Source organism: Rhinatrema bivittatum, chromosome 8, assembly GCF_901001135.1.
Source record: "Rhinatrema bivittatum chromosome 8, aRhiBiv1.1, whole genome shotgun sequence".
NCBI classification, from domain to species: Eukaryota; Metazoa; Chordata; class Amphibia; order Gymnophiona; family Rhinatrematidae; genus Rhinatrema; species Rhinatrema bivittatum.
In genome coordinates this window covers 210,721,289-210,748,732 of record NC_042622.1, presented here as the reverse complement: position 1 = coordinate 210,748,732, position 27,444 = coordinate 210,721,289, and the positions used below count along the sequence as shown (strand labels likewise).

At 47.6% G+C, this 27,444-nt stretch overlaps 1 protein-coding gene across 1 annotated transcript; it reads left to right on the top strand.

Annotated features, from left to right (window-relative positions):
- Positions 1-500: 500 nt before the first annotated feature.
- On the top strand, positions 501-25,508 carry NSUN5 (NOP2/Sun RNA methyltransferase 5). Its single transcript, XM_029612949.1, has 10 exons — positions 501-701; positions 1,625-1,747; positions 4,085-4,256; positions 5,544-5,649; positions 5,764-5,902; positions 6,038-6,153; positions 15,747-15,925; positions 16,404-16,614; positions 22,463-22,624; positions 23,136-25,508. Exons 1-10 carry the CDS (start codon positions 606-608, stop codon positions 23,251-23,253), a joined length of 1,422 nt encoding a protein of 473 aa, XP_029468809.1. The 5' UTR covers positions 501-605; the 3' UTR covers positions 23,254-25,508.
- The last annotated feature ends 1,936 nt before the right edge of the window (positions 25,509-27,444 follow it).

Below are 27,444 nucleotides of genomic sequence, written 5' to 3'. Positions count from 1 at the left end.
GTGTCCCGACCAGAAAAAGGTAGCGAACCACTGGGCTAGAGGGTTCGAAAAATTGGATGAAGGGAGATAATATCTAGAGAGGTGGGTGACATTAGGTGTCCAAGAGCCGGCATTGTCCCTAGCCAAACTCCAATTCTGCGCCCCGTCCCTAACCTTTTCTCTCTGCCACCCCCACCTCGCCAGCAGTTAGCCTGCATGCCTTCTCTCACTGCAGCTCACCAAGCACGTCCCTCCCTACCCTGCCACCCCCTCCACCAGGCAGCAGACCTGGCTGTCAGTCCGACCGTTTCCGCCGCAACCCACAGAAGACGCGACAGCTTCAGGACTGCCCGCAGCTCTTAGAATATACATGGGAGCCGCGCGCTCTTCTCGCGAGACCTCTTGATTTTGAGAACAACGCGGAAGTGCTCAGTTATTCGGGCGGCAGCAGGTGACTGAATCACAGGTCGCCCTCTGTCGGAAAGCAGGCGGAGCTGTCGTCAAATTTTTTTTTTTTTTTTTTTTTTTTGCGACATTGTGGCGAAGTGGTGGGCTGCACGTGTGTGGACCGGAGAGAAGACGAATTCGGGGAAAGGAGTTGCGTGGGTGTCGGAAGCTGTGGGGACATGGCGCAGCTGTATCAGACGGCGGCCGGAATCCTGGAGCGGGCGCAGCGGCAGCAGGGAGCCGTAAAGAGCCTGGTGTATAACAGCAAGTACACGGTGAGCGGAGCCGGACTTCACTATGAGGTCTAGGAGTTTGGGCCCGAGGAAAACTAAATTCAGAATCGGTATCGGTGCAAGAGGCCTGGACGCTGCCGCCTTTACGTGCAACGCGTGGATACTTCACGTTATAAAATGCTCCATTTACACTTTTAAATAAACATTATATTGAACACTTAATTGTACTAAAACCGTATATATGTATTTATATAATTTACGAAGAAAGTTCAAAATAAATAAGATCTTTATAGAATTTACTGATGTTACTTAATGCATTTATGGATCCTAATTGAGTACTGGACCACTCCTTAGCCTTGGTCCTTTCCTCTCCTTGCACTCTGAGGCTTGGGCCCTGCCCCCACCCGGGTTCTCTCCTGTTAGCCTTCCTCCAGGATAACTTTCTGCTTACTTTGGCTGCTATATGAACGCAGGCTCCCCACTTGCCAAGCCAAGTAATGAATCCAGTGAGGGTCGTTATCAAACATTCAATAATATATTTAGAAAAGGTTGAAAATTGTGATTTGTGTAAAAAAATGAAGCTGACAAGTTTCCTTTCTGGTAGCCACTGCGCTTATTGCTAATGGAGTTCAGCATGCTTGACCCTATTGGGTGTGAAGAGAGATTTCTGGGCTGGGTTGTCTGTCAGATCATTGGGAGAATTTTTCACTGGTTGGTGCAAACTGTTCCCAATAAATTGTGGCTGTAGGCTCCGTGCAGTAGAGAAGTTCCCTCCTTCTACTTCCAAAATTCAGCAGACATGGATGGCGAGTTACAAGTTTGTCAATATAATTTATAAATTACGTTAGCATGTTAGAACTTACAAAAAGAAAATGTCTCTAAGGACATACACAGGTGTCTCATGCAGAATATGACTCCTGTGCTGATGTGTTGCGCTCCTGATTTCCATGTTCCTTCTGAAACAGAACGTGAAGCAGCTGTATGCATTAGTATGCGAGACACTGCGCTATTCCGGCGTCTTGCAGGAAATCATCTCTAGCGCTAACCTGCTGAAGGAAGAAAGGAAGCTGAAGATGAGCTTAGCAAAGGTACTACGTAACTTTTTTATACTAGCTCTTACTATGTATACAATTCTCAAGATATGATCGAGCATATCACTCTTACCATGCCCTCCATATTCTTCCTTACATCTCCCAGGTTTGTGTTTTACCCATACTCCTGGCACAGTGTGCTCCCAAACACACCTTTACCCATTATACTATGTACCCTATATATAATACCTCAATAGAAGATGGCAGAAAAGGACCAACTATAGTCCATTCAGGCTTGCCCAATTATCTGCTGCCAAGAGTATATCCCAGCTGACAGACACAGCGCATGACTGCCTGTAGAATAGCACTCCTTATCCAAGTCAATTTTTATCATCATCTTCCATTGTATTCCACCCTGCTGGAAAGCCAAGCATACAAGATCCTTTTTTTCAAGTTCACACCCAGCCCCTCTCTCCTCCCATTTATCCAAACAGCCACCAGAATAAGTGCAGCTGTTAAACTGTAGCCTTTCCATGCGGTGACCCACCTATTCGGTCACCACGAGGAGCATGTAGCCTGCTGGGTAGACCTGGTTATGCAAGCACCTGTGCTTCCACTAGGACTTCTAGTTTTTATTGTGCTTGCAGCCTACCAGACAGACTCAGCTGCATATTAAGTCTATCATCGCAGACAGACTGAACTGTTAGAGCGCCTGCATTGCTGCAGATCCAGCTGCTAACTCTTCTGTTGTTGCTGCACTTATTTATTTTAAAATATTTACCTGCCCTTTCAAGGGTCAGGGCAGGGTACAAAATAACATAAATAATGAGTCTAAAACAAGATAAATATTAAAATAAAACTAAATAAAACTGTTTCCAATCATAAGCAGTCGCAACACAAATACTGGAGAGCCTGAACATCATAAATCAGAGGTTAGCAGAATGAGCAATAAGCCTTAAGAAATAGATGTTTTTGAGCTGTGTTAAAACATTTTGAATCTGGGATCTTATCTCGTTGGAAGGGAGTTCATAACATGGGTCCAGCAGTTGAGAAGTCTTGGAGAGGGGACATCCAACAACCCCTGATTTGACAATCGTAGTGTCTGAGTTGGGCTGATGTGACTGTAATACATAGCGAGAGGCTGTTCAATAAGGTGTGGATAGTGATAGCGAGTTTATATTGAATACGGTATATAACTGATAACCAGTGAAGTGCTTGCAATACAAGAGTGATATGATCTCATGTAGAGGTACCTTATCAAATGAGCTGCAGAATTTTGTATTATTTGTAAAGGGCGAACAACATAAGCAGGGAGATCAGTGAAAAGAGAATTGCAGTATTCAAGTCTGGGGGGAAAAAAGAAGGGATTGAAGAACTCGAAAATCAGGTGGATCCAGTACAGGCTTCAAGTGCCATAATAAGCATAGCTTACAGAAAGAAGATTGCTCGCATTAAATCTTTAAAACATGCATGGACAGTAATAGATCTATGAAAACACGGATTATGGACTACTTGTAAAGGAAATATGCTGTCCTTGGAAGACATCTTTTCAGGGATATGTACAGAAGGGAAAGGATCATCATTTTAGTTTTTATTGACATTTAGAGCAAGCTTTTTTGCAGCCACTACATTGCACCTTTTCCCCATATCTCTCTCCAGAGAGATTGTGCTCTCAGAGCTTATTACATTGAACTAGAATTCAGGAAAAGTTGTAGCCTTTGAGCTCAGGCAAATAACTGTCAGTTAAATCTGGCATTCCTGATCGGCTCTTCTCCATATACTTTCCATCTCTGTATCTCTCTCATAATATGTTACTGACCTCTATACCTCTTCCCTATGAACACCACCTCTCCATGCCTTCCCCTGTCTTCTGACTCTTCCTTCTGGAGGTTGGAGGGGCCATAGTGTACGTAGGGTGCTGCTCTCTTGTCCCTAGGTTGGAAAATGGGATATGTACAGAATATGGTCTTGACCCTGGGTTTGGCAGCTGCAATGCATGCTTTTTGTGCTCGTTTGGCCCTCAGTGTGGCAGTTGTGATGGATATAGGGTGCACTCTTTGCTCTGGAATTGGATGTCTTTGACTTTGCTGCTCCTGGAGGAGTTGGGGTCTGAGAGGGCAAAGTGGCCCGGGGAGAAGGTAGAGCGAGTGGAAGGGACAGTCTTACAGTGAATTTCTAGGGAAATTCTGCTCAAAATATTTAAAATTCTGCATCTTTAAGTAATAACTTTTTTCTGTATTAATTTAAAATGTAATTATTTAAGGACCTTCATGAAAATTGTGTTATTTTGACCAATATAAAGTTTGCAGAATTTTAAATTTTTGTGCGCAGAATTTTAAATTGTTTTGCGCAGAATTCCCCCAGGAGTATATTACAGAGCCCGTTTGCCTTCAGGTGCTGGTCTATGACTTCCTCTTTGGCAAAGGACTGAAGTGTGGCGGTGGTTGGAAGGTGACACTCCAGAAGCATCGTGCCCGGCTGCAGGCAGAACTTGCTCGCCTGAAGATAAAGAGGAAGGTCAGCAGAAATGAGGATTTGCTGACTCCTGTGGAAGGGGCAACTGAAGGTACAATCGCTCATGAGATGGGGAGGAGAGGGTGTGCCTGCTAATGCTAACCTTAACCCATAAGAACATGCCATTCTGGGTCAGACCAAGGGTCCATCAAGCCCCAGTATCCTGTTTCCAACAGTGGCCAATCCAGGCCACAAGAACCTGGCAAATACCCAAACATTAAATAAATCTCCAGCTGCTATTGCTTATTAATTATTCCCTGTACGTACCCGGATCAGTCCAGACCATGGGGTATGCCTCCCTTCCAGCAGATGGAGACAGAGAAAAACTTGAAGGGCACCCTCACTTAATCTAGTGTGCCTTCTGCATCCCTTCAGTATTTCTCTGTCTCCAGCAGATGGAGATGGTGCAAACCCTGCAGTCTTGCCCTGTTTCTAGGGTTTAGGCTATCCTAGCCAAACCTTTTTTTAAACCCAGTTACATTAACTGCCGTAACCACATCCTCTGGCAATGAATTCCAGAGCTTAACTATGCACTGAGGGAAAGAATTTTCTTTGATTTGTTTTAAAGGAGCTACTTGCTAACTTCATGGAGTGCCCCCCCCCCCCCCCCAGTCCCTCCGATTTACATTAACTTGTTCAAGTCCTTTCAAGATTTTGTAAACCTCCCTCCTCAGATACTCATAAGTGAGAAGGCATCATAAGCAAGGATTTTTATAGCATATACTAGATGTCTCGTGTAATTGATGCTTTGGAAATCCAGCCTTTCTGAAAGCATAAAGGTTTAAGTTCCTATGAATTCTTTTTTTTGAGCCCCCATCTGAAATCCTGTTTCCTGGTTGGATGCTAGTGTGCTTGGGGTAAGGGGAGAGGAATACAGATATGTGCAGAGGCGAGATGGCTCCTCATGGTACAGCCATTAGAAGGGGGCAGAAGGTAGTTGTGTACATGGGTTAGCGCAGAAAGTGGAAGATTTGAAGAGTGAGAGAGCAGGTGGCTCTGTATCTGGGTGCACCTGGGAGGAATAGAACTATGCCTGGATTTTGGGGGGAAAGGGGGTCTCAGATGGTACTATATGTAGCTGAGTGGAGGTTGGGGAGGCATAGAAGATGGTGCTCTGGCAGGTCAGTTGTTGGCACACGGGTCTGAATAGATGTGGAGAGAAGGTGTGAAAGGTGTTGCACCTGGATAAACATCAGTCGAAGTGGCGTCATGCCTTTTCCTGTCAGTTTGTTTTACACTGTGCAGTAGGGTAATGATGGTCCTCTTCCAGATGATGCCTTATAGGCAGCCTGTCATGGTGTCACTTCAGCCAAGTATCACCAGTTTGTTCTTCCTACAGTTCTGTTGCCTCGGTATGTCCGTGTAAACACTTTGAAAACCAGTACTGAAGATGTCATCGATTACTTCAAGCGGCAGAACTATACCTACCTGGGCCGAGCATCCAGGTATGTGCAGCCGGCTGCCCCTCCTCCTCCCCTTTTCTGCTCTTGTCCTCCGAAGTCTTGTCCCACCTCACACCACTTTGCTCTTTTTGGTTGATTGGTACTCTCTGCTATTAGTGTGCAGGAACTGGGACGTCTCTCGGGGAAGCAGTTCCTGACAGACTGTCACTTGCGTGAGCTACTGGTCTTCCCACCTAGGACCGACTTCCATCAGGATTTCCTGTACAAATCTGGACACATCATCCTGCAGGACAAGGTGCAGTGAAACGAATAAAAGAGTGGAAGTGCATTAATGCCAGAGTGTGATGGTGGTGGTGGTGAGGGGGGTTGAAAAAAAATATTTTTTTGGGGGGGGGAGTGGATCATTCTGATCGATTGTTGGTGTTTGCAGGCTAGCAGCCTTCCAGCCTTCCTCCTGGATCCCCCCTCTGGCTGCCATGTGATTGATGCCTGTGCTGCCCCTGGAAACAAAACCAGTCATCTGGCTGCAATCCTGAACAATGTTGGGTGAGTGAGGGTAGAGGGAAAGGGCTTCAACCCCAGTATGGAGCAGACCATATTTGTGGGTCTGGTTGTAATTCCTGTTCATGTTCGTACCACAGATCAGTCCGAACAAGTGGATTTTGCATTCCTACTAGCAGATGGAGGCAGAGAACTAAAATCTTTGAGACACTGCTACATAACTGAGAGTGCCTGCAGTATTTCTCTGTCTCCAGCAGATGGTAGTGGTGAAAACCTGCAGTTAAGAAGAAAGAAAGAAGAGAGGTTAGAAATCGCTTCCTGAGGTGTTAGGTTCCTTCGTGGACAATCTCTCAGGTTGAGCCTGGGAAGCGGGGGGTTGGTAATTCCTGATCAGCTTTAGCCCGCAGCAGATCCAAGGGTCCTGGTTCCCTCTTATCTCCTGAAGGCTCCTTCCCAGAGGTGTTGCCAGCAGCAGGGAAGTATTCCTTTTTTTTTTTTTTTAATTTCTTCCTTTGCTGTGTCTGCTGTTTCTTTAAAGAAAAAAAAAGTGTTACATTTTCTTTCAGCAGCAACCACTCTGGCTCTTCCTGGTTTGATCACTGGGGCAGGCCCGGGCTGGGGAAGGGAGCAGTGTAGTTCCTTTGTTTGCGGCTTCGGGCCGCTCGGGGAGTCAGAGGCTGCGTTGGGCAGTGTTCCCCCTCCTCTCCCGCGCTCCACGATCATGCAGCTTCTGTTTCTCTGCAGCAGGCCCGCAAGGAGACGATAGCACTGACAGCGGTTTCCCAGCACAGGAAAGCTTGCTGGCCAGCAGCTTGGCTCGGAAACAGCTGAATTCAGCGGCGCTATGCTGCGATTCATTTCTGGAGGGGAGGGGCTCTCCGGGGGAAATGAGGCTGGTAGGAGAGTCACAAGTTCTCAAAGTCCTGTCAGGATCAACACTGGGAGTGTAAACAGCCTGTCAGACAGGAGAGAGGCTACAGCTCGGAAGGTGATGAACTCCCTCCCCCGTTGTCAGTTCCATCAGGAGTGGAGGGGAGAGGATATGTAAACGTTGTGAACCGTCGAGTGGAGGTTTTTTGGGCCTCGGGCCTTGCTGAACTTGACGGAAGCCTATCTGTACATATCCATTTGGGAAGAACATCAGTTTCTTTTTTTTTTTCTTTTTAAACTCTTTATAAAATTTTAACTTTACAAACATAATAGTTTGTAGCAGAAATATGTGGACAATCACAATTTACAACTGACTAAGTCAAGAAAGATTTTTAAGGTACAATACCAATTCCACTACAGAATATCAAAGTTTCTTCATGTTATGGTTCTGGAGTAACATTTCCAGTTTCAGGCCCTCCTGTTCAACTTGGCGACTGCTCCTCGCACGTTCACAAAGGTGATGGTGCTGGAAGGGGATGCTAATTCATACTTACCAGGATGACTGGCTTATCTGAGGGAAATCGGAGGAGGTATGCCGGCAGTCTGTGCTCACGGCGATGGATATGTTGCGCTCCTTGAGCTGGGTGGTGAATTTGGTGAAGTCACCCAAGCCCTACACAGATGCTGGAATACTTGGGGGCGAAGTTCAGTACTCAGCTCGGCAGAGTATTTCTCACCTTGGAGAGGATTGGGAAGTTACAATCCCAGGTGGTGTGGATTTTGTGGATGGCAGTGCCCAGGGCATGGGATTGTCTTTAGGTCCTGGATTCAATGGCATCTACGTTGAATTTGGCCATGGGCTTTTGCCCACATGCATGCTCTACAGGTGGCATTGCTGTCATGATGAAATCCGTTGTTGAGGCCTGGTGCGAGGACCGCGGGGTGTCCCCTCGAACATCCAAGATACTCCATGATTCTGGAATTTTTACAGGACTGCCTGAAGAAAGGGTTGTCCCTCAATTCCGTCAAGGTCCAGGTAGCAGCCCTCTCCTGCTTCAGGGCTGAGGTGAACGGAAACCATCTGTCGGCACATCCGGTCTTGGCCTGTTTCCTAAAAGGGATTAAACAACTCCGACCACCCTTAAAGTGGATGGTCCCCCGATGGAACATCAATTTAGTATTGGACTTCCTAGCAGGACCTTCCTTCAGACCGATGTGCAGTCTGTCGCTACGTCTATTAACACAAAAAATGGTATTCTTGGTGGCGATATGCTCGGCCCTTTGCATCTCGGAACTACAGGCACTATCCTGTCGGGAAGCATTCCTTTGATTTACTCCAGGAAAGCAAATGTTGCTTACCTGTAACAGGTGTTCTCACAGGACAGCAGGATGTTAGTTCTCACATATGGGTGACATCATCAGGATGGAGCCCAATCACGGAAAACTTCTGTCAAAGTTTCCAGAATTTTGACTGGCCCCTACTGGGCATGCCCAGCATGGCACTAACCCTGCAGCCAGCAGGGTTCCCCCTTCAGTCTTGTTTTGAAAGCTACAGGCAGTGCTGAAAAATAAAATAAGAAAACGAACCCAACACCGCAGGGCGGCAGGCGGGTTTCATGAGGACTAACATCTAGCTTTCCTGTGAGAACACCTGTTACAGGTAAGCAACATTTGCTTTCTCACAGGACAAGCAGGATGGTAGTCCTCACATATGGGTGAGTACCGAGCTGAGGATGTCCGAACATGCACCAAATGTACCCAACGGCGTACAACAGGCACAACAACTGGGGTGGAATTTGGTAGAGGGCATCTTGAACCACCGGGCAGGCGGAAGGGTGTTGGTACGTAACGTTGGAAATAGGTTATTTATTTATTTTATTTTATTTTATTTATTTAGCATTTTTCTATACCGACTTTCCAATAACAAAATTATTGATCAATTCGGTTTACATTTTAAACAATAACAACAATGACAAGTAAATGTCTTACAATGAACCGGTCAAATTAACTTGGATTAAGATATATGGGGGTAATAACATAATTAACATGAGCGGTGCCTAATATAGGCTAGAGGCTGGGTTTTAATGATAGACTGCCAAAGGTTATGCAGGACAGATTGGCCGAAGATGGAATCCTGTCTTCCGGCTTTGTCCAAGCAATGGTGGGCTGCGAAAGTGTGGAGTGAGCTCCAGGTGGCAGCCCTGCAAATGTCAGGAAGCGGCACCGATCGTAGGTGTGCTACTGAAGTCGCCATGGCCCTCAGAGTGTGCCTTAACACGATCTTGAAAAGGAATGCCTGCTTGCTGATAGCAAAAAGATATGCAGTCCGCCAACCAGGAGGAGAGAGTCTGCTTACCCACAGGTTGCCCTAATTTGTTGGGATGGAAAGAGACGAATAACTGAGTGCTCTTCCTGTGGGCAACTGTACGGTCTAGGTAGAACGCTAGAGCCCGTTTATAGTCAAGGGTATGCAGAGCCTGTTCCCCTGGGTTGGAGTGGGGCCTGGGGAAGAAGATAGGTAGTATGATGGATTGATTAATGTGAAACTCCGAAACTACCTTAAGTAAAATTTAGAGCGAGTTGCGGAAAGAAGTACCGCCCGGTCCTGCAGGAGTTTAGTGTAAGGCAGATAGGTAACTAGGGCCTGTAACTCACTAACCCTGCGAGCTGAAGTGATAGCTAAAAGGAAAATCACTTTCCATGTGAGATTTTAGGTCACAGGAGTGAAGAGGCTCGAATGGAGGTTTCATGAGCCGACCGAGAACCAGATTAAGGTCCCAAGAAGGGGCCAGAGGAAGCAAAGGTGGCTTGATATGGAGCAAGCCTTTAAGAAAGCGTGTTACGAGGGGTTGTACCAATATAGGGACATCCCCGACACCTTTATGAAAGGCGGCTACCGCACTGACATGCATTCTGATTGAAGAGGTCTTTAGACCTGATTCCGATAAATGCCAGAGAGAGTCCAAAAATCTTGGGATTGGACAGGAAAAGGGATCAAGGGACTGTGAAGAACACCTGATGTATACCTTTTCCATTTATAGGAATAAGACTTTCTTGTGGAAGGCTTCCGTGAAGCAATCAGGACACGAGAAACCGAATCTGAAAGGTTTAAGTGGCTGAAGGATTAACCTTTCAATATCCATGCCGTCAGGGACAAGGCCTGAAGATTGGGATGGCGTAGACATCCGTCGTTCTGAGTGATCAGAAGCGGGTCCTTTCCCAAGGGAATGTGCCTGCGGATGGAGAGGTCCTGAAGTATGGGAAACCACACTTGGCGTGGCCAGTAAGGTGCTATCAGGATCATGACGTAACTTCACGAGAGTCTTCAAAAGAAGAGGAAGTGGAGGGAATGAAGAAAGCAGACCGCTGCCCACAAGAGGGAGACTGCATCTCTGGGCTGAGAGCTCGCTCCGAATGAGGGAGCAGTAATTGTTCACTTTTTGGTTCTGAGGGGACGCAAAGAGGGTCTGTCTGGGGGTATCCCCATTGGCGAAAGATTGAGGTTGCTACCGAGGGATTGAGCGGACCACTCGTGCGGTTGGAAGACACGACTCAGTTTGTCTGCCAAGACATTGTGCACTCCCGGCAAGAAGGTGGCCCTGAGGTACATCGAGCGGGGAGAGCGCTTCCGCCCAAATCTGCGCAGCTTCCTGACACAGAAGGAAGAAGCCTGTGCCTCCCTGTTTGTTGATGTACCACATGGCCACCTGATTGTCCTTCTGAATCAGGATGATTGATTTGATTAGCAATCCTGAAAAGCTCTGAGAGCATATCTCATTGCTCGAAGCTCCAGGAAATTTATCTGGTGTTTGGCTTCCTCTGGAGACCAAGATCCTTGTGTCTGTAGATCGTTCACATGAGCTCCCCAGCCGAGGTTGGAGGCATCGGTGGTGAGAAGAGTTGAGGGATCTGGTAGATTGAAAAGGCAGTCCCTGGAAGAGATTGTTCTGATCTTTCCACCAGGTGAGAGACAGACGGAGTGCGTCGGTGATGTGGACAATGGTTGACAGAGACTGAGTCGTTTGAATCCATTGTGACCTCAGAGTCCAATGCATGACTCTCATGGCCAGGGCGGGCCATCGGTGTGAGATGGACTGAGGACCGCCATGTGTCTGAGAAGGACAAGGAACTGCCGAGCTGTTGCTGTATACTGAGACTGCAACTGGTGGGCGAGAGACACGAGTGTTTGCACTCGTTGTTGAGAGGTAGAAAGGCTTTTGCCTGTAAGGTGTCCAAGTCTGCCCCAATGAAGGACGAGGTTTTAGAGTGGGGTAGTAAATAGGATTTCTCGTAATTGATGAGAAATCCTAGAGAAAATTAGTGTGTAGGTCAAATCCAGGGACGATCGAGCGGCTTGCTGGGTTGGGGCCCTGATTAACAAGCCGTCTAAATAGGGGTAGACGTGAACACCATTCTTTCCTGAGAGAGGCTGCGACAACTACGAGACATTTGGTAAAGACTCGTGGTGCTGATACTAGGCCAAATGGAAGCACCCGGTATTGATAGTGCCTTGGGCCCCTACTAAAAACCGGAGGGTACTTGGATGAGCTGGAGCTATCACAATGTGGTGTGTATGCGTCCCTAGAGGTTCCAGAGAGCAGAGCCAATCTCCTGTTTGTAGAAGCGAGGAGCCCAAGGTTACCATCTTGAACTTTTCCCACTGGAGGGTACTTGTGAGGGCACACAGGTCAGAATTGACGAAGCCCCCTGGATTTTTTGGGGGATCAAAAAAGTACCGGGAATAGAACCCTAGGCCTTGTTGTGAAAGAGGAACGGGTTCTATTGCTCTTAACTGAAGAAGAAGGGAAACCTCCTGCTCCAGAAGGACTACTCTCTCCACGCTTGTAGAGATGGGTAGTCCGGTGGAAGAGCAAAGAAAGTTCAGGTGGTAACCCCTGAGCAATGATTCTAGCACCCATTGGTTGGTTGTGATTGATTGCCACATTCCATGAAAGTGGCATAATCTACCTCCCCACCGTATGCCTGGCAGAGGGATCAGGCTGTGCTCTCCAAGTGAAAGTCAAAACCTGAAGCAGGCCCCGGTTGGGGAGCTGCTTGTGGGCTTTTGACTTCCGGGGCTGGCGAGGCTGAGATTTTTGATAAGGCCTCGCTAAACTCGGGACCTTTGGTGGGGGATAGTACTTCCTTGGGCGGAAGAATGACTCTTAGCGTTCCTTCTTGAAGGGCTGTGTAGAAGGGAAGTCAGAAGGGTATCGATGAGAGCTGTTTGGGGTCTCATGATGGTCCTTTAACTCAGCCACTATTTGCTGAATCTGTTCACCGAATAGATTATCTCCTATACAGGGCAGGTCAGAGAGCCTGTCTTGTACTTCTGGGCGAAGGTCAGAAGGCTTGAGCCAGACCCAGCATCTTGCCACGAAATGCATGGCAGCTGCAGACACTCTAGTGGAGGTGTCGAAGATATCGTAAGCTGTTCGTATCTCATGCTTTCCTGCCTCAAAACCCCTTGTTGACAAGGGTTTAAAGATGTTCTTGGAATTAGTCAGGCAGCGTTGAGAAGTCCTGTATTTGCTTGAAAATGACCCTATTGTATTGGGTCATGTACAGCTGGTAAGAAGCAATTCTGGAGATGAGCATGGACCCTTGGAACTCTCGACGGCCAATATTGTCTAGGAACTTGTGTTCCTTGACAGGAGGGGTAGAGGAGTGTGGCTTCGTCCTTTTTGCTTTCTTTTGAGCTGATTCTACCACAACTGAGTGGTGGTCAAGCTGAGATTTTTGAAAGCCAGGGGATGACTGTACTAGATAAGTAGTGTCAGCTTTTCTGTGTACTGGGGCAATGGATCCAGGGTTTTCCCAGTTTTTTTTGAGGAGGGCAAGAAGAATTTGATGAATGGGAATAGAAGTGATCACTTTAGGGGCATCCAGGAATTGGAGGAGCTCCATCATCTGGTGCCTATCATCTTGCTCCGTCTGAAGCTGAAAAGGAACCAATTCCGACATTTCCTGCACAAAATTAATGAAAGAGAGGTCCTCTGGAGGAGAACGCTTTCTACTTTCAATAGGAGAAGGAGGTGAAGGTAAATCATCGGTGTCTGTGGAAGTATCATCACCCCAGGTGTCATAAGGATCACCAGGCTGACCTGTAGGACGAGAAGGGGGTTGGATACCCAAAGGGCCCGGCTGAGGCTCCGAGAAAATCGAAGGAATCACCGGGGGCACCGCGGATGCCTGGGGGGCATCGATGGCGCCGATGTGCATATCGCCCCCGATGAATGAATCGGTGGCAAGGGACAACATGGCAACAATGGCTGAGGCAATACCCCCGAAGGAGGAATGCGGAATGGTGTTTCTCCTCCCGATGAAGCTATCATCGGGGAGCGCATCGGAGACCCAGGAATCACCGGTGGAAGGGCAGTTATGAGTGCCTCCATCCGGGATAGCAGCGGTGCCAGCGCTGCTGGAATCGGGTCGGTGACCGGTTCCATGCTCGGTGTCGGTGCCGGAGGAACCTGGAGTCGTTGCATCGCCTTGTCGATGGCCTCCTGGACCAGCCGGTCCAGTTCTTCCCGGAGACCTGGGGCAATCAGCCCTGACTCCGTGATGGAAGAGGCAGGCTGAGGCACAGTCGGAGGGACCACCTTTAACAGAGGAATCGCGGCTCCCAAACCCCGATCGGGTGAGGGTGGCCTCGATGTCCCGGTCGCAGGAGTGGTCGGTGCCGTTCCTGGACAGGGCTTCTTCGATGGTGGCTCGGTCGACGATTTCACTCCCTCGACGGTCCGAGACTTACGATGCCGATGTTCTCCCTACAATCCCCTCGATCTTGAGGGGAAGAAACGGAAGTCGATGGCCGTGGAGACGTCGATGGCGGGCGGTCACCGGACGATTGTCGATGGTGGTGCGACTTCAGTGCCGGTTTCGATGACATCGGTGCGATGGACGGCGTCGGGGTGTGAGCATGGAAAAGGAGTCCCATCTTCTCCATTCTGGCTTTGCGACTTTTTGGTGTCATAAGGGCACATTTGGTGCAAGTCAGGACATCATGCTCTTGGCCTAAACACATTACACAGACTCCATGAGGGTCTGTGATAGACATGGTGCGAGTACAGTCCGGGCACCGACGAAAACCCGACGCCATGGCCATAGAAAAAATCGAGCCGCGGTACGGTCGTCGGCCAGTAGGCCACGAGGGCCAAACTAGACTGTAATAGACAGAAAACGGGTAAAAACTTACCGGAGTACCGCGGCCTGAGAAAGTTAGAGGAGGGATCCCTGTTGGGCAATCTAATTTTAATTAAGTCCGTGAGGAAAATTCCTGTCAGGAATCTCTTCAGAGCTCCTAAACCGCGAGGCTACTGCTGCGCAGAAAAAAGAAGACTGAAGGGGGACCCCTGCTGGCTGCAGGATTAGTTCCATGGTGGGCATGCCCAGTAGGTGCCAGTCAAAGTTCTGGAAACTGACAGAAGTTTTCCGTGATTGGGCTCCATCCTGATGATGTCACCCATATGTGAGGACTACCATCCTGCTTGTCCTGTGAGAACAGTACAGCTTCGCACTGTCCCCTCCTTCCTACCAAAGGTGGTCTTGGAGATTCACTTAAATCAGTTCATCTCCTTACTGTCACCGGAGGGACACCAGGACACAGAAGACTCCTGCCTTCTTTGCCATCTAAATGTTGGCAGACTCCTAGTGCAGTACTTGGAGCACTGAGAATCGGTGCGCAAGACAGATCGCTTGTTTATTCTTCACGGTGGGAAGAATCAGGGTGAAGCAGCTTCGCGAGCTACTATAGCTCTCTGGATCAAGGAAGTAATCAAGGCAGCTTACGTAGAGGCAGGGAAGCTTTTACCCCTTCAGGTCAAAGTTCATTCTACGAGGGCCCAGACAGTATCCTGGGCGGAAGCTAAGATACTGTCTCCCGCCGACATCTGTCTAGCAGCGATGTGGTCTTCCCTACACACCTTCTCCAGGTTCTACCTCCTGGATGTCCAGATTCGAGAGGACGCAGCCTTTGCAAGGGCAGTGCTAACTGGACCACGGGCAGCCTCCTGCCCCATTCGGGAGCAGCTGTTGTACATCCCACTGGTGCTGAGACCATCTGACTACACGCTAGGAAATATAGAAATTACTTACCTGATAATTTCAGTTTCCTTAGTATAGACAGATGGACTCCTGCCCATGGCTGTCCAGGAGAGGCGCCAAAGAATCACCCATGAGGCGAACCTAGATTCCATATGAATATGGATAAGCCGTTGCCCTACCCTAGTTCAGGGCATTCACAATAGGGCAGGTTTCGACACATATGTTGGTTGAGTACACTGGCAGTCTTCAGTTTTTAACCAAGTTTTGTTAACCAAAGGTTTACTCAAGTAATATCCAAATTCTAATCAAGTTCTTCGATATATATGTCCACATTGGCTTTTCGAAGAGAATACTGAAGAGCTGAGGTCACTGCAGTGGTATATGTAGGGTGACGTCAGCTTTGAAACCTGACTAGTCTCCCATCTGCTAGCAGAGGAACACACAACCCACTGGTCCTGAGTCCATCTGTCTACGCTATAAGGAAAACAAAATTATCGGGTAAGTAATTTCTCCATTCAAGGTGCAGTCTCGCCATGGAGCAATACAGCAGCATTGTGATATTCTCTGTCTCATTCTCCATTCCTTTCCTAATAATTCTTAGCATTCTATTTTCTTTCTTGGCTGCTGCCTCCCAGCAAGGATTTTGTGCATTTTGAACCTTCTTGACCATGTTGTGGAAGTGAAACTAATTTCATTCCTCTTTCTTCCATTTTTAATCACAGGAAAATATTTGCCTTTGACCTGGACACAAAGCGTTTGGCCACCATGAGCACCCTCCTGCTGCGTGCTGGAGTCACATGTCATGAATTGGCAAATCAAGATTTTCTGCAGGTGGAGCCCAGTGATCCCAGGTACAGCAATGTGAGACATATCCTGCTGGACCCATCCTGTAGTGGTTCTGGTGAGTCAGAGGAGAGAGCAGATCGGTGAGCCTGCGGCTAGGGGGCAACTCACAGACGTAAGAGAGACAGATCAGCAAGCTTGGGGCTAATGGGGTAGCTCACAGAGGGGAAGATTGTCAAACCTGAGATTACGAAGAGTGAGTGGCAGTGCACACACAGTTGGTCAGCATGGCGAGATGGGAAACTTGTGAGGAGCCGAAAAGGAGGGAGTAGGTCATAGAAACAAGAACCAATGAGTGGTGAGACTTGGAGAACCATGCTAAAAGGCAGATTGCCAGGAGAAGTAGAACTTGGGCTTGGCAGCAGAGGGTGAGGAGGGATACTAGGAAGGAGAGAACAGACAGTGCTTGGGATAAGAATGTGCTGGGCTTCCCTTACCTATGTTCTTTAGGTTGTGGGAAGAGATTGGATGAGTCGTCCTTATCTCTCTGAGTGTTTTGTTCAGACTTCCTTCTCTGTCTGTCCCACCCCTCTCAGGGATTGTGGACCGCCTGAACCAGCTGACAGATGATATGAAGTCCTCATGTGAGGAACGCCTGCAGTCGTTGGCGGCCTTTCAGAAGAGGATGTTGGGTCACGTGCTCAGCTTCCCCAAAGTGCAGCGAGTAGTTTACTCCACGTGCTCGCTGCACCAGCAGGAGAATGAGGATGTGGTGCAGGATGCATTGGAGAGGAATGCAGCATTCAGGTATTAACAAGGGGAAATGCTGGAGAGGAATGTGGCAGTGAGATACAACATGTGGTGGTTGTGACATTTAGGTATTATGGGGGGCGATGCTGAAGGGGAAGGCAGTGTTCAGGTATTAATGCTTGCAATGAATATGCTATTTCTTTTTTAGATAAAATCAGTAGGTTGAAAATGCAATTCCCCACCTAGTCGCCAACAAAAGAACTGAAGAAACACATGGTCAGGCTAAATAAACTGCATTCAACAGAGTAACTAAACTTGAAATGAGTCAAATCCTCATTAAAATTAATCTTGCTATTCACCCATGTGATCCAGTTCCAGCTAGTTCCTTGAAACTAGTACACAGTGTAATCACTCCTGCAATCGCAACCATAATCAATCATTCGCTCTCAGAAGGATTGGCTCCATATTGGGCAAAACAAGCTATGCTAAAACCAACCCTTAAAAATAAAACTGGTAGAATTGATGATTGAGACAACTATCATCTAATATCCAATTTGTCCTTTCTCTCAAAAGTTCTTGAAAAAGCAGTGTTATCTCAACTGGTAAACCACTTGTAAGAACATGATATTAAATACCCAAATCAATTTTAATTTAGGAAAAATCACTCAAACTGAGACTTTACTCATTTACTCACACTGCTTTTTCAAGAACTTTTGAGAGAGAGGACAAATTGGATATTAGATAATAGTTGTCCCTTCATTATGGTATGCATCCTAGGGTACTGAAGGAACTAAAAAATGAAATTTCTGATCTATTAATTAAAATTTGTAAATTATCATTAAAATCATCCATTGTACCTGAAGACTGGAGGGTGGCCAATGTAACCCCAATATTTAAAAAGGGCTCCAGGAGTGATCTGGGTAACTATAGACAAGTGACCTTGACTTCAGTGCCGGGAGAAATAGTGGAAACTATTCTAAAGATCAAAATTGCAGCGCATATAGAAAGACATGATTTAATGGGACACAGTCAACATGGATTTACCCAAGGGAAGTCTTGCCTAACAAATCTGCTTTATTTTTTTGAAGGGGTTAATAAACGTGGATAAAGGTGAACGGTAGGAAATTATTCAGAGTAGTTAAATCACAAGCGGATTGTGATACATTACAGGAGGACCTTGCAAGACTGGAAGATTGGGCATCCAAATGGCAGATGAAATTTAATGTGGACACGTGCAAGGTCTAGGGAAAAATAACCCTTGCTTAGTTACACGATGTTAGGTTCCATATTAGGAGCTACCACCCAGGAAAAAGATCTAGGCATCATAATGGATAATACTTTAAAATCGTCGGTTCAGTGTGCTGCAGCAGTCAAAAAGGCAAATAGAATGTTAGGAATTATTAGGAAGGGAATGGTGAATAAAACGGAAAATGTCATAATGCCTCTATATCACTCCATGGTGAGACCGCACCTTGAATACTGTGTACAATTCTGGTTGCCACATCTCAAAAAAAGATAAGTTCCCTGTACGTACCCGGATCAGTTCAGACCGTGGGTTATTTGATCACATTACACCCTCGCTGATCTCACTGCACTGGCTGCCAGTACACTTCCAAATATATTATAAAGTATTAACATTAATATTTAAAATCAGCCACACCAGTAGCACTGGTCTGATAGGTGTGACATTACAACCATATACCCCGCAGCAAACACTAAGATCTCAAAGTAAAGGACTATTGACTGCCTACAATACAGAGTACACATCTGAGGCAAATAAGAGATTGTGTGTTTTCTTTAGCGAGCCAAAAACTGGATTTCCTAGCGTGTAGTCAAATGGACTCAGGACCAGTGGGTTATCTGCTTCCCTGCTAGCAGATGGAGACGTCCAGCCGGTAGTGTCTGGCAAAGGTCTGTAAAGACTTCCAGGTAGCTGCCCTGCAGATTTCCTACAGGGAAACCAGCTGACATTCTGCCCAGGAAGCTGCATGCGCTGGAGTAGAATGAGCCCTCGGGGACTGGAAGACCACAGCAGATATATGCAGATGCAATGGTCTCCTTCAACCAACGAGCAATCGTAGCTTTAGATGCCTTCTGTCCTCTCTTGGCGCCATGCCACAAGACACATGGATGATCCAATAAACGGAAACTATTGGTAGCCTCCAGATAGAGCAACGAGGCCCATCTGACATCCAGCCGACGCAGTTGCCTCGAATGAGGATCTCTCTGTTCCACCTCAGGAAAAGCCGGAAGCTCCACTGACTGAGTCAGGTGGAAAGTGGAGACCTCCTTTGGTAAAAAAGGATGGGACCGAAATCACCTCTTTGCCCGGGAATAGCAGACGTTAGATGCCACTTGGACAAAATTTAAATATTGGCAGAGATTACAGCGCAAAAACATAAAACCAGTGAGACTTTCAAAAAGATATGGCAGCCTTATATCACCTGGAAGGTACAGGCTTCATGAATACTTTAATTCCTGAACAGAGTCTATGCAGGTAACCATTAGCTTCCAGATGATTCCCTACCTTATTCTTCATTAACTACATCCCCTTCACTTAAGTCACTTCCCTTCTTTAGAGCACATCCAATCTCCACTGTAGCTGAACAATAGCAGGGTTGGGAAGGATCTGGGTGGGAGGTTTAGGGGGGGTTTTGGGGGAGGTAGTTTGTCTAAATCATTGAGAGACACTTCCTGAGGACTTCTACTGCTTTATTGTTGTTTTATATGTATCACTTCATCATTGTTAATTGTACAGCTTGTATCTTTCTTATACATGTCTCAATAAAACTTTAAATTTAAAAAAAAAAAAAAAAAGGATGGGACCGTATGAAGCGAGACTCCGGAATCCCGAGATGCATAGAAAAGGTTCCCTGCATGACAAAGCTTGCAGCTCAGAGACCCTCCTGGCTGAACAGATCGCCACCAAAAAAAACCACCTTCAGTGTGAGATTCTTCAAAGTAGCCTTCTTGAGAGGTTCAAAGGGGGCCTCGCACAACCCCCTAAGCACCAAATTCAGGCTCCAGGAAGGGCAAAGTCTGCGAGGCGCTGGGCGCACGTGTTTCACCCCCCGCCCCCGGGAGAAAAATGCACCACATCAAGATGAGCAGCCAGAGAACCCTGGATATGGCCCCTCAGATATCCCAGAGCTGAGACCTGAGCCTTCCGGGAATTACAAGACAACCCTTTCTCAAGTCAATTCTGCAAAAAGGAAAGAGCTAATGTCACCGAAGCTCTCCTCTGATCCACCCCCTGAGATTGGTACCAGGACTTGAAGTCCTTCCAGACCCGAACGTATGCTAGGGACGTAGAGGTTTTTCGGTGCTCGCAGTATGGTGGGAAACAACTGCCTCATGATAGCCTTTCTTCCTCATCTGTTGCCTCTCAAAAACCAGGCTGCAAGACAAAAGCGATCCACCTGATCAAAAAATATAGGATCCTGGCGAAGGAGATTTGGAAGATGACCCAGAATCAGGGTCCCGTCCAAGGCTAGATTCACAAGGTCCACAAACCAAGGCCTTCGCACCACTCGAGCCATGAGAATCACTTATCCCAGGTGGAGTTCTATCCTGATTATTTTGCCTACCAGTGGCCAAGGCAGGAACATGTACAGGAGAACATTGAGTGGCCAAGGGACTAGCAGGGCATCGACTCCTTCCGCTCTGTAATCCCTTTGGCAACTGAAAAAGCATGGTGCCTTGGCATTTGTGAGTCGCCATGAGGTCTACATGAGGATTGCCCCACTTGTGACGTATCAGGCGCATGGCTGTTTCAGACAGCTCCCATTCGCCAGGGTCTAACTGTTGTCTGCTTAGGAAGTCCGCTTGCACGTTGGTCGATCCTGCAATGTATAATGCTGCCAACATCGCCAGATGCTGCTCTGCCCAGGTCATCATCATCACCGCTTCGAGAGCAACAGGAAGACTCTTGGTCCCTCCCTGCCTGTTGATATAGGCTACTGTCATTGCATTGTCCGAAAAAACTTGAACAGCCTGATTGCGCAGAAGGGGGGGGAGGAAGCTCTCCAGAGCCAGCCGAATGGCCCTTGTCTCGAGACGATTAATCGACCAGGACACCTCCACTGGCAACCACCGGCCCTGAACTGATCGAGTCTGACACACTGCTCCCCAGCCGGCAAGGCTGGCATCCGTCGTTACCACCATCCACTGGGATATCTCCAGATCCACCCCGCGCTCCAAATGGCCCTAGGCAAGCCACCACGAAAGACTAGACTTGGCAACAGCTGTAAGCGGTAGCCGGAGGTGGAATTGCTCTGACAATGGGTTCAAGCAGGACAGCAATACAGCTTGTAGAGGCCTCATATGCGCAAAGTCCTATGGGAAAAGCTCTAAAGTCGATGCCATGGAGCCAAGAACCTGCAAGTAATCCCAGTCCCTGGGCACTGAGGCTTGCAACAGGCTCTGGACCTGGCTGCGCAATTTGAGAATTCTGTCCAAGAGAAAAACCTTGCCCACTCTGATATCAAAGTGCGCCCCTAAAAAGTCCAGAACCTAGGAGGGGACTAAATGGCTCTTGGTGAGATTGACCACCCAGCCCAAGGATCTGAAGCAGTCTAAGACCACCTCTACTGCCTGTGAGCATTGGTCTGCCGCCTTTGCTTGGATGAGCCAATCGTCCAGATGGGGATGCACCTGAATTCCCTCCTTCCGTACAGCCACCACCACCATAACTTTGGTAAAGGTCTGCAGGGCCATGGCAAGGCCAAATGGTAGAGCACAGAACTGGAAATGTTGCCCCAATACCATAAAGTGTAGGAACCTCTAATGGTCCTGGTGAATCCCAATGTGGAGATAGACTTCCGGCAGAGCCAGGGATGCCAGGTATTTTCCGGTCTGCATTGCTGCAATGACCAAGCAGAGCGTCTCCATCTGAAAATGGGGCACCTTGAGAACCACATTCACCTTCTTTAAGTCAAGGATGGGCCGAAAAGTTCCCCCCTCCTTCGGGATGACGAAGTAAATGGAGTAATGTTCCGTCCCCTGTTCTGGGTGAGGGATGGGAACGATAGCCCCCAGACTTCAAAGCCACTCCAGAGTCTGGCACACAACAAACTCTTTTTCCGGAGATTCGCAAGGGGACTCCAGAAAAAGGTTGCAGAGCGGATGAGCAAACTAATGTGTAGCCATGTTCTATCACGCTGAGAATCCACTGGTCCGACGTGATCTTGACCCCCCCCCCCCCCATATAACAGGATCAAAGGCGTGGGTCAGCCATAACTCATTGGGCAAACTTGGCCCTGCTATAGACCCCTGACCGGAGCCATCCTGGGGTGCTCGACATCCGCGTTAGGCTTGCAACCGAAACTGGAACCTCCCTGAGGCCTGTCTCTGGCCCACGTTAGCAGCAAAGGGACCTATGACCAAATCGTGACTTTGATTGATAGACAAAACTCATTGTGTGGGTCCTGCAAACAATATATGTGGGTGTATTGCACATGTGGTTATATCATAAATGAGAAAATATGACCAGTGAAACCTACCTTGTTTTGTGTAGGGAAAGTATCTCCATATCTGCTAGGAGACAGAGAGATACTGCTGGGCTGAGGTCACTGCAGGAGTATATCAAAGGTGACATCAGCTTTGAAACCTGACTCTGTCTCCATCTGCTAGCAGGGGAGAACATAACCCATTGGTCCTGAGTCCATCTGTCTACACTGAGGAAAACAAAATTATCTGGTAATTTCTCCATTAAGGCTGCCTGGAACAAGCATGGAGGATCCTTAACAGTGGAAGCCAGTGATCAGTTGGGTGTAGGGTATTGGCAAGAGAAAGTACATTGGGCAGGTTGGACAGTTACCATGCTTTGACCTGCAGAAACAGGTGCTGGAGGGGAGCAAGACATTCTAGTAATATGGGGGTTTTTTTGTCTTCCTTTCCTTGGTAGGCTGATGAACGTTCTCCCCTCGTGGACCCAGCGTGGCCTGGACACTTTCTGTGGTGCAAGGTGCTGCCTCAGAGCTTCCCCAGCAGAAACACTCACCAATGGCTTCTTTGTTGCTGTCTTTGAAAGAAAGAGAGAGGGGGGAGAGTGCAGCGAGACCTTTAGGTAAAACTTGCTTCTCTGAAATGACTCTGCTTGAGGAGACCTATTCTTCTGCGATGTCCTCAGTCAAAAGCCAGGGCTAACAAAACTATCTGAGCCTGGAAGATTAAATGTTAGGCTGGTTTATAGGGAATATATATATATATATTTTTTTTTATGTAGCAGCACAAGAACATTTTGTGTAGTGGTGGGTGGTACTTTAAAATCTGCTACAGAATTAACAGGCTCTTTCTCTATTCTCACAAGTCTTTTTTTTCTTCTTCTTCTTCGTCTCTGCTCTTTAATTTCTTGTATATTTTCCAGTTTGCTCCATAGCTTCCAGTCCCTTTTTTTTTTTCTTCCACTCACTTATTCTTATTGCCTCCCTCCTTCCCTATCCTTTTTTGCCTGGTTGCATCCACTCCACTAATCCTGCAGTGGGAATTTTGTTTGCCCTGGTGGGGAGCAGATGGCAGTCGGTCAAGGGTGGTGACCCAGGATCAATGTTTGATTATGATTTTTCTTTTATCTACAGTAGCTCCTGTAACAGTTTTGATGCAGAAGATACAGGGGTGGAGCGAGAACCAGTGCTGGCTGCTGTCTCCACCAGCTGCAAGAAGAAAAGAAAGAAGAAGAAATCTAAGTTGGAGTAGCCTTTTATGATGAGATGAAGCTGTGATAGTACAGATGGAGGCAGTGCAGTATGGACTGGCAGTGGGCATGCTCCAGCCCACTAGGTTTTCTGGCTGTCATGCTGGGACCCATGCTACTTTCTTCATTGTTAAGCATGGCAGGGTGGGGGGAAATTGGAATTGAATCTTAAGGCAGATCCTAAGATCCCTCCTCTCTCACTTTCTTTCTTACTGAACTGCCATTGAAGAAGATTAAATAATTAGCTCCATTTCTAGTGGCAGCCTGGTGTAAAATAGTAGCTGTTACTGTACCTGCCTTAAGTGCCTTGCATAAAAAAAAAGTTGGAATGTATGTCTAATGGGGTAGCTAACTTCATTTTGTAAAGGATCACTCACTACTTTTTAAAAAAGGGAACCCTTTATTAATCAGTGGCAGAAGGATCATTGACTATAACTGGATTTGTTTGCATTTGTATACATGAAGATTATAATACGAGTATTTCTTGTATCTTGGTGGTTAATAGGGGAGAAGGGATAGGGTGATGGGGCTATGTGGGAGGGGTATGGAATGAGGCATCTCGAAGTTGGTGACCCTATTTGGTTAGGTTCTATAGGTTATGACTAAGTTTGACTAAACAGTTGCAAAGGAAAATGTATTCTTGCCTGCTAATTTTTGTCCTGGAATACCACAGTTCAGTCCAGACAAGTGGGTTTTGCATTCCTATCAGCAGAGGGTACCTGTCCTGAATGAAGGCAAAGGCCTCTGCTGCCAACTCCAATCGCCCTTGGTCCAGCTGCTGCAATAATCTACTTGCACATTATCCTCTCCAGCCCCATGTGACACTGCTAGCACTGCTCAATGATTCTTGGCCCAGATAAAGAGCTCCTAGGCCTCCGGAGCCACTAGTTGACTTTTTGTCTCACTTTGCCAATTGATGTATGCCACTGTTTTATTGTCTGAGACCACTGGCCCCTGTAATCCCCCTGAATCTGTGGAAGAGAGGCAAGTATCATTCTGTAAACTGCCCTGGTTTCAATTGGCTTTTCAACCAGGATGCTTCCACTAGTGACCACTGACCTTGAGCTGTCTACTCTTGCCACACCGTTCCCCAACCACAGAGGTTGGCATCTCTGGTCATTACCATCCAGGCTGGGATCTCCAGGTCTAGTTCTTTCTCCAAATTGGGATGGGACCGCCACTACAAGAGACTAGATATGGATTGCCTCATGTGCTAAAGGAAGCTGAAATTCTTCTGGCAACTGATTCCAACGGGACAAAAGTGCCCTTTGGAGTGAACCACATGTGAGCAAACGCCCACGGGACCACCTGTAGCATAGATGCCATAGAACCCAGAACCTACCAGTAATCCCAGACTCTGTGAACCGAAAGCTGCAGCACTTTGCCTGCAACTTGACTACCCTCTGCAGTTAGGAACACCTTCCCTAAGCGAGTATCAAACCATGTCCCCCCAGATACTCCAACCGCTGGGATGGCTGCAGAAGGCTTTTAGATTTATCACCCAACCCAGGGCCTTCAAGCGCTCCATGATGCATTGAATTGAACAGTGCCACTCCATCTCTGATTTTGCCCAGATGAGCCAATCGTCCAGCTATGGTTTCTGAAGGCTGCCGCCACCATCACCTTCGTGAAAGTCCTTGACGCTGTCACCAACCCGACGGAAAGTGTGCAAAACTGAAACTGCTTCCCTGGTCTGAATGTATGGGAATATGGAGGTACGCCTCCGGTAGATCAAATGATGTGAGAAGCTCTCCTTTGCAAACTGCTGCTTGTACACTCTGCAGCATCTCCATGTGAAAGCGAGGCAGACCTTTTGCAGAGCGAGAATGGGCCGAATGGTGCCTTCCTTCTTGGGAACCATAAACTAAACTGAGTATCTTCCTAGTCCTTGTTCTTAGGGGAACCGGGCAATGCTGCAACTGTAGCACCTGGAAGCCAATGTATCCCTGAAATGGTGCCTGCTTGGCCTGAGAAGCATAACAGGACCCCACAGGTTTCTCTGCTTGGGCATGAAAATTCTTAAGGTGTAGCCTTCTCATCACTTCCAGAACCCACTGATCAGATCTGATGTTGGGCCACTCCTCGTCAGAGGGCTAGTCTCCCCACTGGCTTCCAGGGAAGAGTGGACCATCTAGCCTTCATTGGGGAGGTCTTAACCTCCTCTGGCCCCTGCTTGGAACTCTTTCTGGAAGGTCTATGTGACTCCTGAAAGGACTGCTGCCTTCTTAAACCTTGTTTCGGCATTGACAGGGAAGAACTCCTATTAGAGCGAAACTTCTTCCTTTCTCAAAAGCGAGAATATGGTGAAAAGTTCTTCTGGCTGGGCTTAACTTCGGGCAATTTGTTTCCTTTCAACTCCCCCTAAATACTTCATCAGCTGTTCCAGATCTTCTCCAAACAACAACTTTCCTTTACAGGGGAGATTATACAGCTGAGCTTTAGACCACCGATCTAGTGCCCACTTGCACAACCTAAGGCATCTCCAGGCTGCAACCGCAGATCCTGTATTCCTATCAGATGTCTGGACCATGTTGTACAGGACATCTGCCCTATAGCCCATTCCCACCTCCAACTGAGCTACCTGGTTGTAATCAAAGAGAGCCCCTGACCTCTCCCCCCTGTGCCTTCTGCACCCAGCACAAACAAGCTCTCTGCATCAGGCTAGCACAGAGACTGCAGCTCAAAGGCTCAAAAGCCAAGCCCTCTTCAACAGGATTGCCAAGGTTTCATCCTAGATATCCTTTCGTGCAACTGACTTTGCCATGGGAATGATTATCGTCTTCATTACTGCAGCCACCACCGCATCCACCTTTGGAAGTCTCCAAAGCTGCATGCTCTCCTCCAGCAAGGGATACAATTTAGTCATAGCCCTAGCCACCTTCAGCCCTGCCTCAGAAGAATCCCCAGTCAACTAAACATCTTTTTCAGCAAAAGGATAGCCTTTGGCGTTCCACGTAGTCCTTACAGTACAGGGTCCACCCCTTCATTGTCTGAATCCTCCTGTGTGACCTTGATCCCCATTTCCTCCACCACATGGGGCATGAGGCAATGCAATTCCTCCATATGGAATAGTCTCACCATCCTAGGGTTATCCTCTTCTTTGATAGGAACCTCCTCCACATCAGGCCCATTACCTGCAGGTGTCCTCACAGGATCAGTGCCTGGGTCATCTCATGGGCCCTCCTGTAGATCTTCACCCTCTAAGTCTGCAGAGGTCTCTTCATCTTCCCTCAATGGGCATCCCACACCCCAAAGGATCCCCCTGATGTGGGCTGCATATCTGGTTTAGGCCTCTTACCTGAATGCTGGGACTTCTGTGTGGTCAGTCGCACATTCGCTGCTTCTTTCTTAGCCAGATAGGCCTTGTGTAGCAACAAGATAACATCTGTGGAAAATTCCTCAGATGCCCTTGATCCCTTCTCCACCATGTCATTTGCCTCCCCTGCCCCTTCTCTACTTTCTATAGGGCATTGATCCACTGGAGTCAGTGGGCGAGGGGAGGCCCTGAGCTCTCTAGCAACAGCATACCTCCTGCCACTTGGAGCCAACATGACAGTCATCTCCTCTGACCCCCCCTCCCTTCCTGGCCTGAAAAACAAGTGCAGCAACTGCTTCGTGCGATCTCCACCGAGGTCCCTTCCTCACAGAGGCACAGCTGGCCCACCAAGAGGCAGGATTGCCTCACAGCACAGGCCTGACACACTTTCTCATGCTCCGTGGGAGACCTCATGCTGCTGCCGCAGCCAAAATAACCTCCCCAGTGCTGCAATTGCCATACCGCTGCTGCCAGTGCTGTCCCGGATCCCCGGTGCTGCAGCTGAGTCTTACGCATCCCTTCTCAGCCTTACTGCTCTGACGCAGCTGACCAATCAGCACTGCTCTCAAAAACCACTTTTTTTGTTTTTTTAAGTAACAGCAACAGAGAAGCCTAAAGAAACAAGAGAGATTTACTTTCCTGCTTCTGGCTATCTGTGGAAGATGAGAATTCCTTAGAGTGAGCAAGGGAACCAGGACTGTGAAATAGTGAAGGGCCTGTAAGTGGCACTCTCAGTCAGGTAGCAGTGCCTGAAAAGTTTTTGTTTTCTATCTCGATCTGTTGCAAAAATTAAAATTACAAAAAAAGAGTGAAGGATAATGGGATACAGCAATTTATGGGCCAGGGTTGTTTTTTTGTTTTTTTTAATCACCCAGTG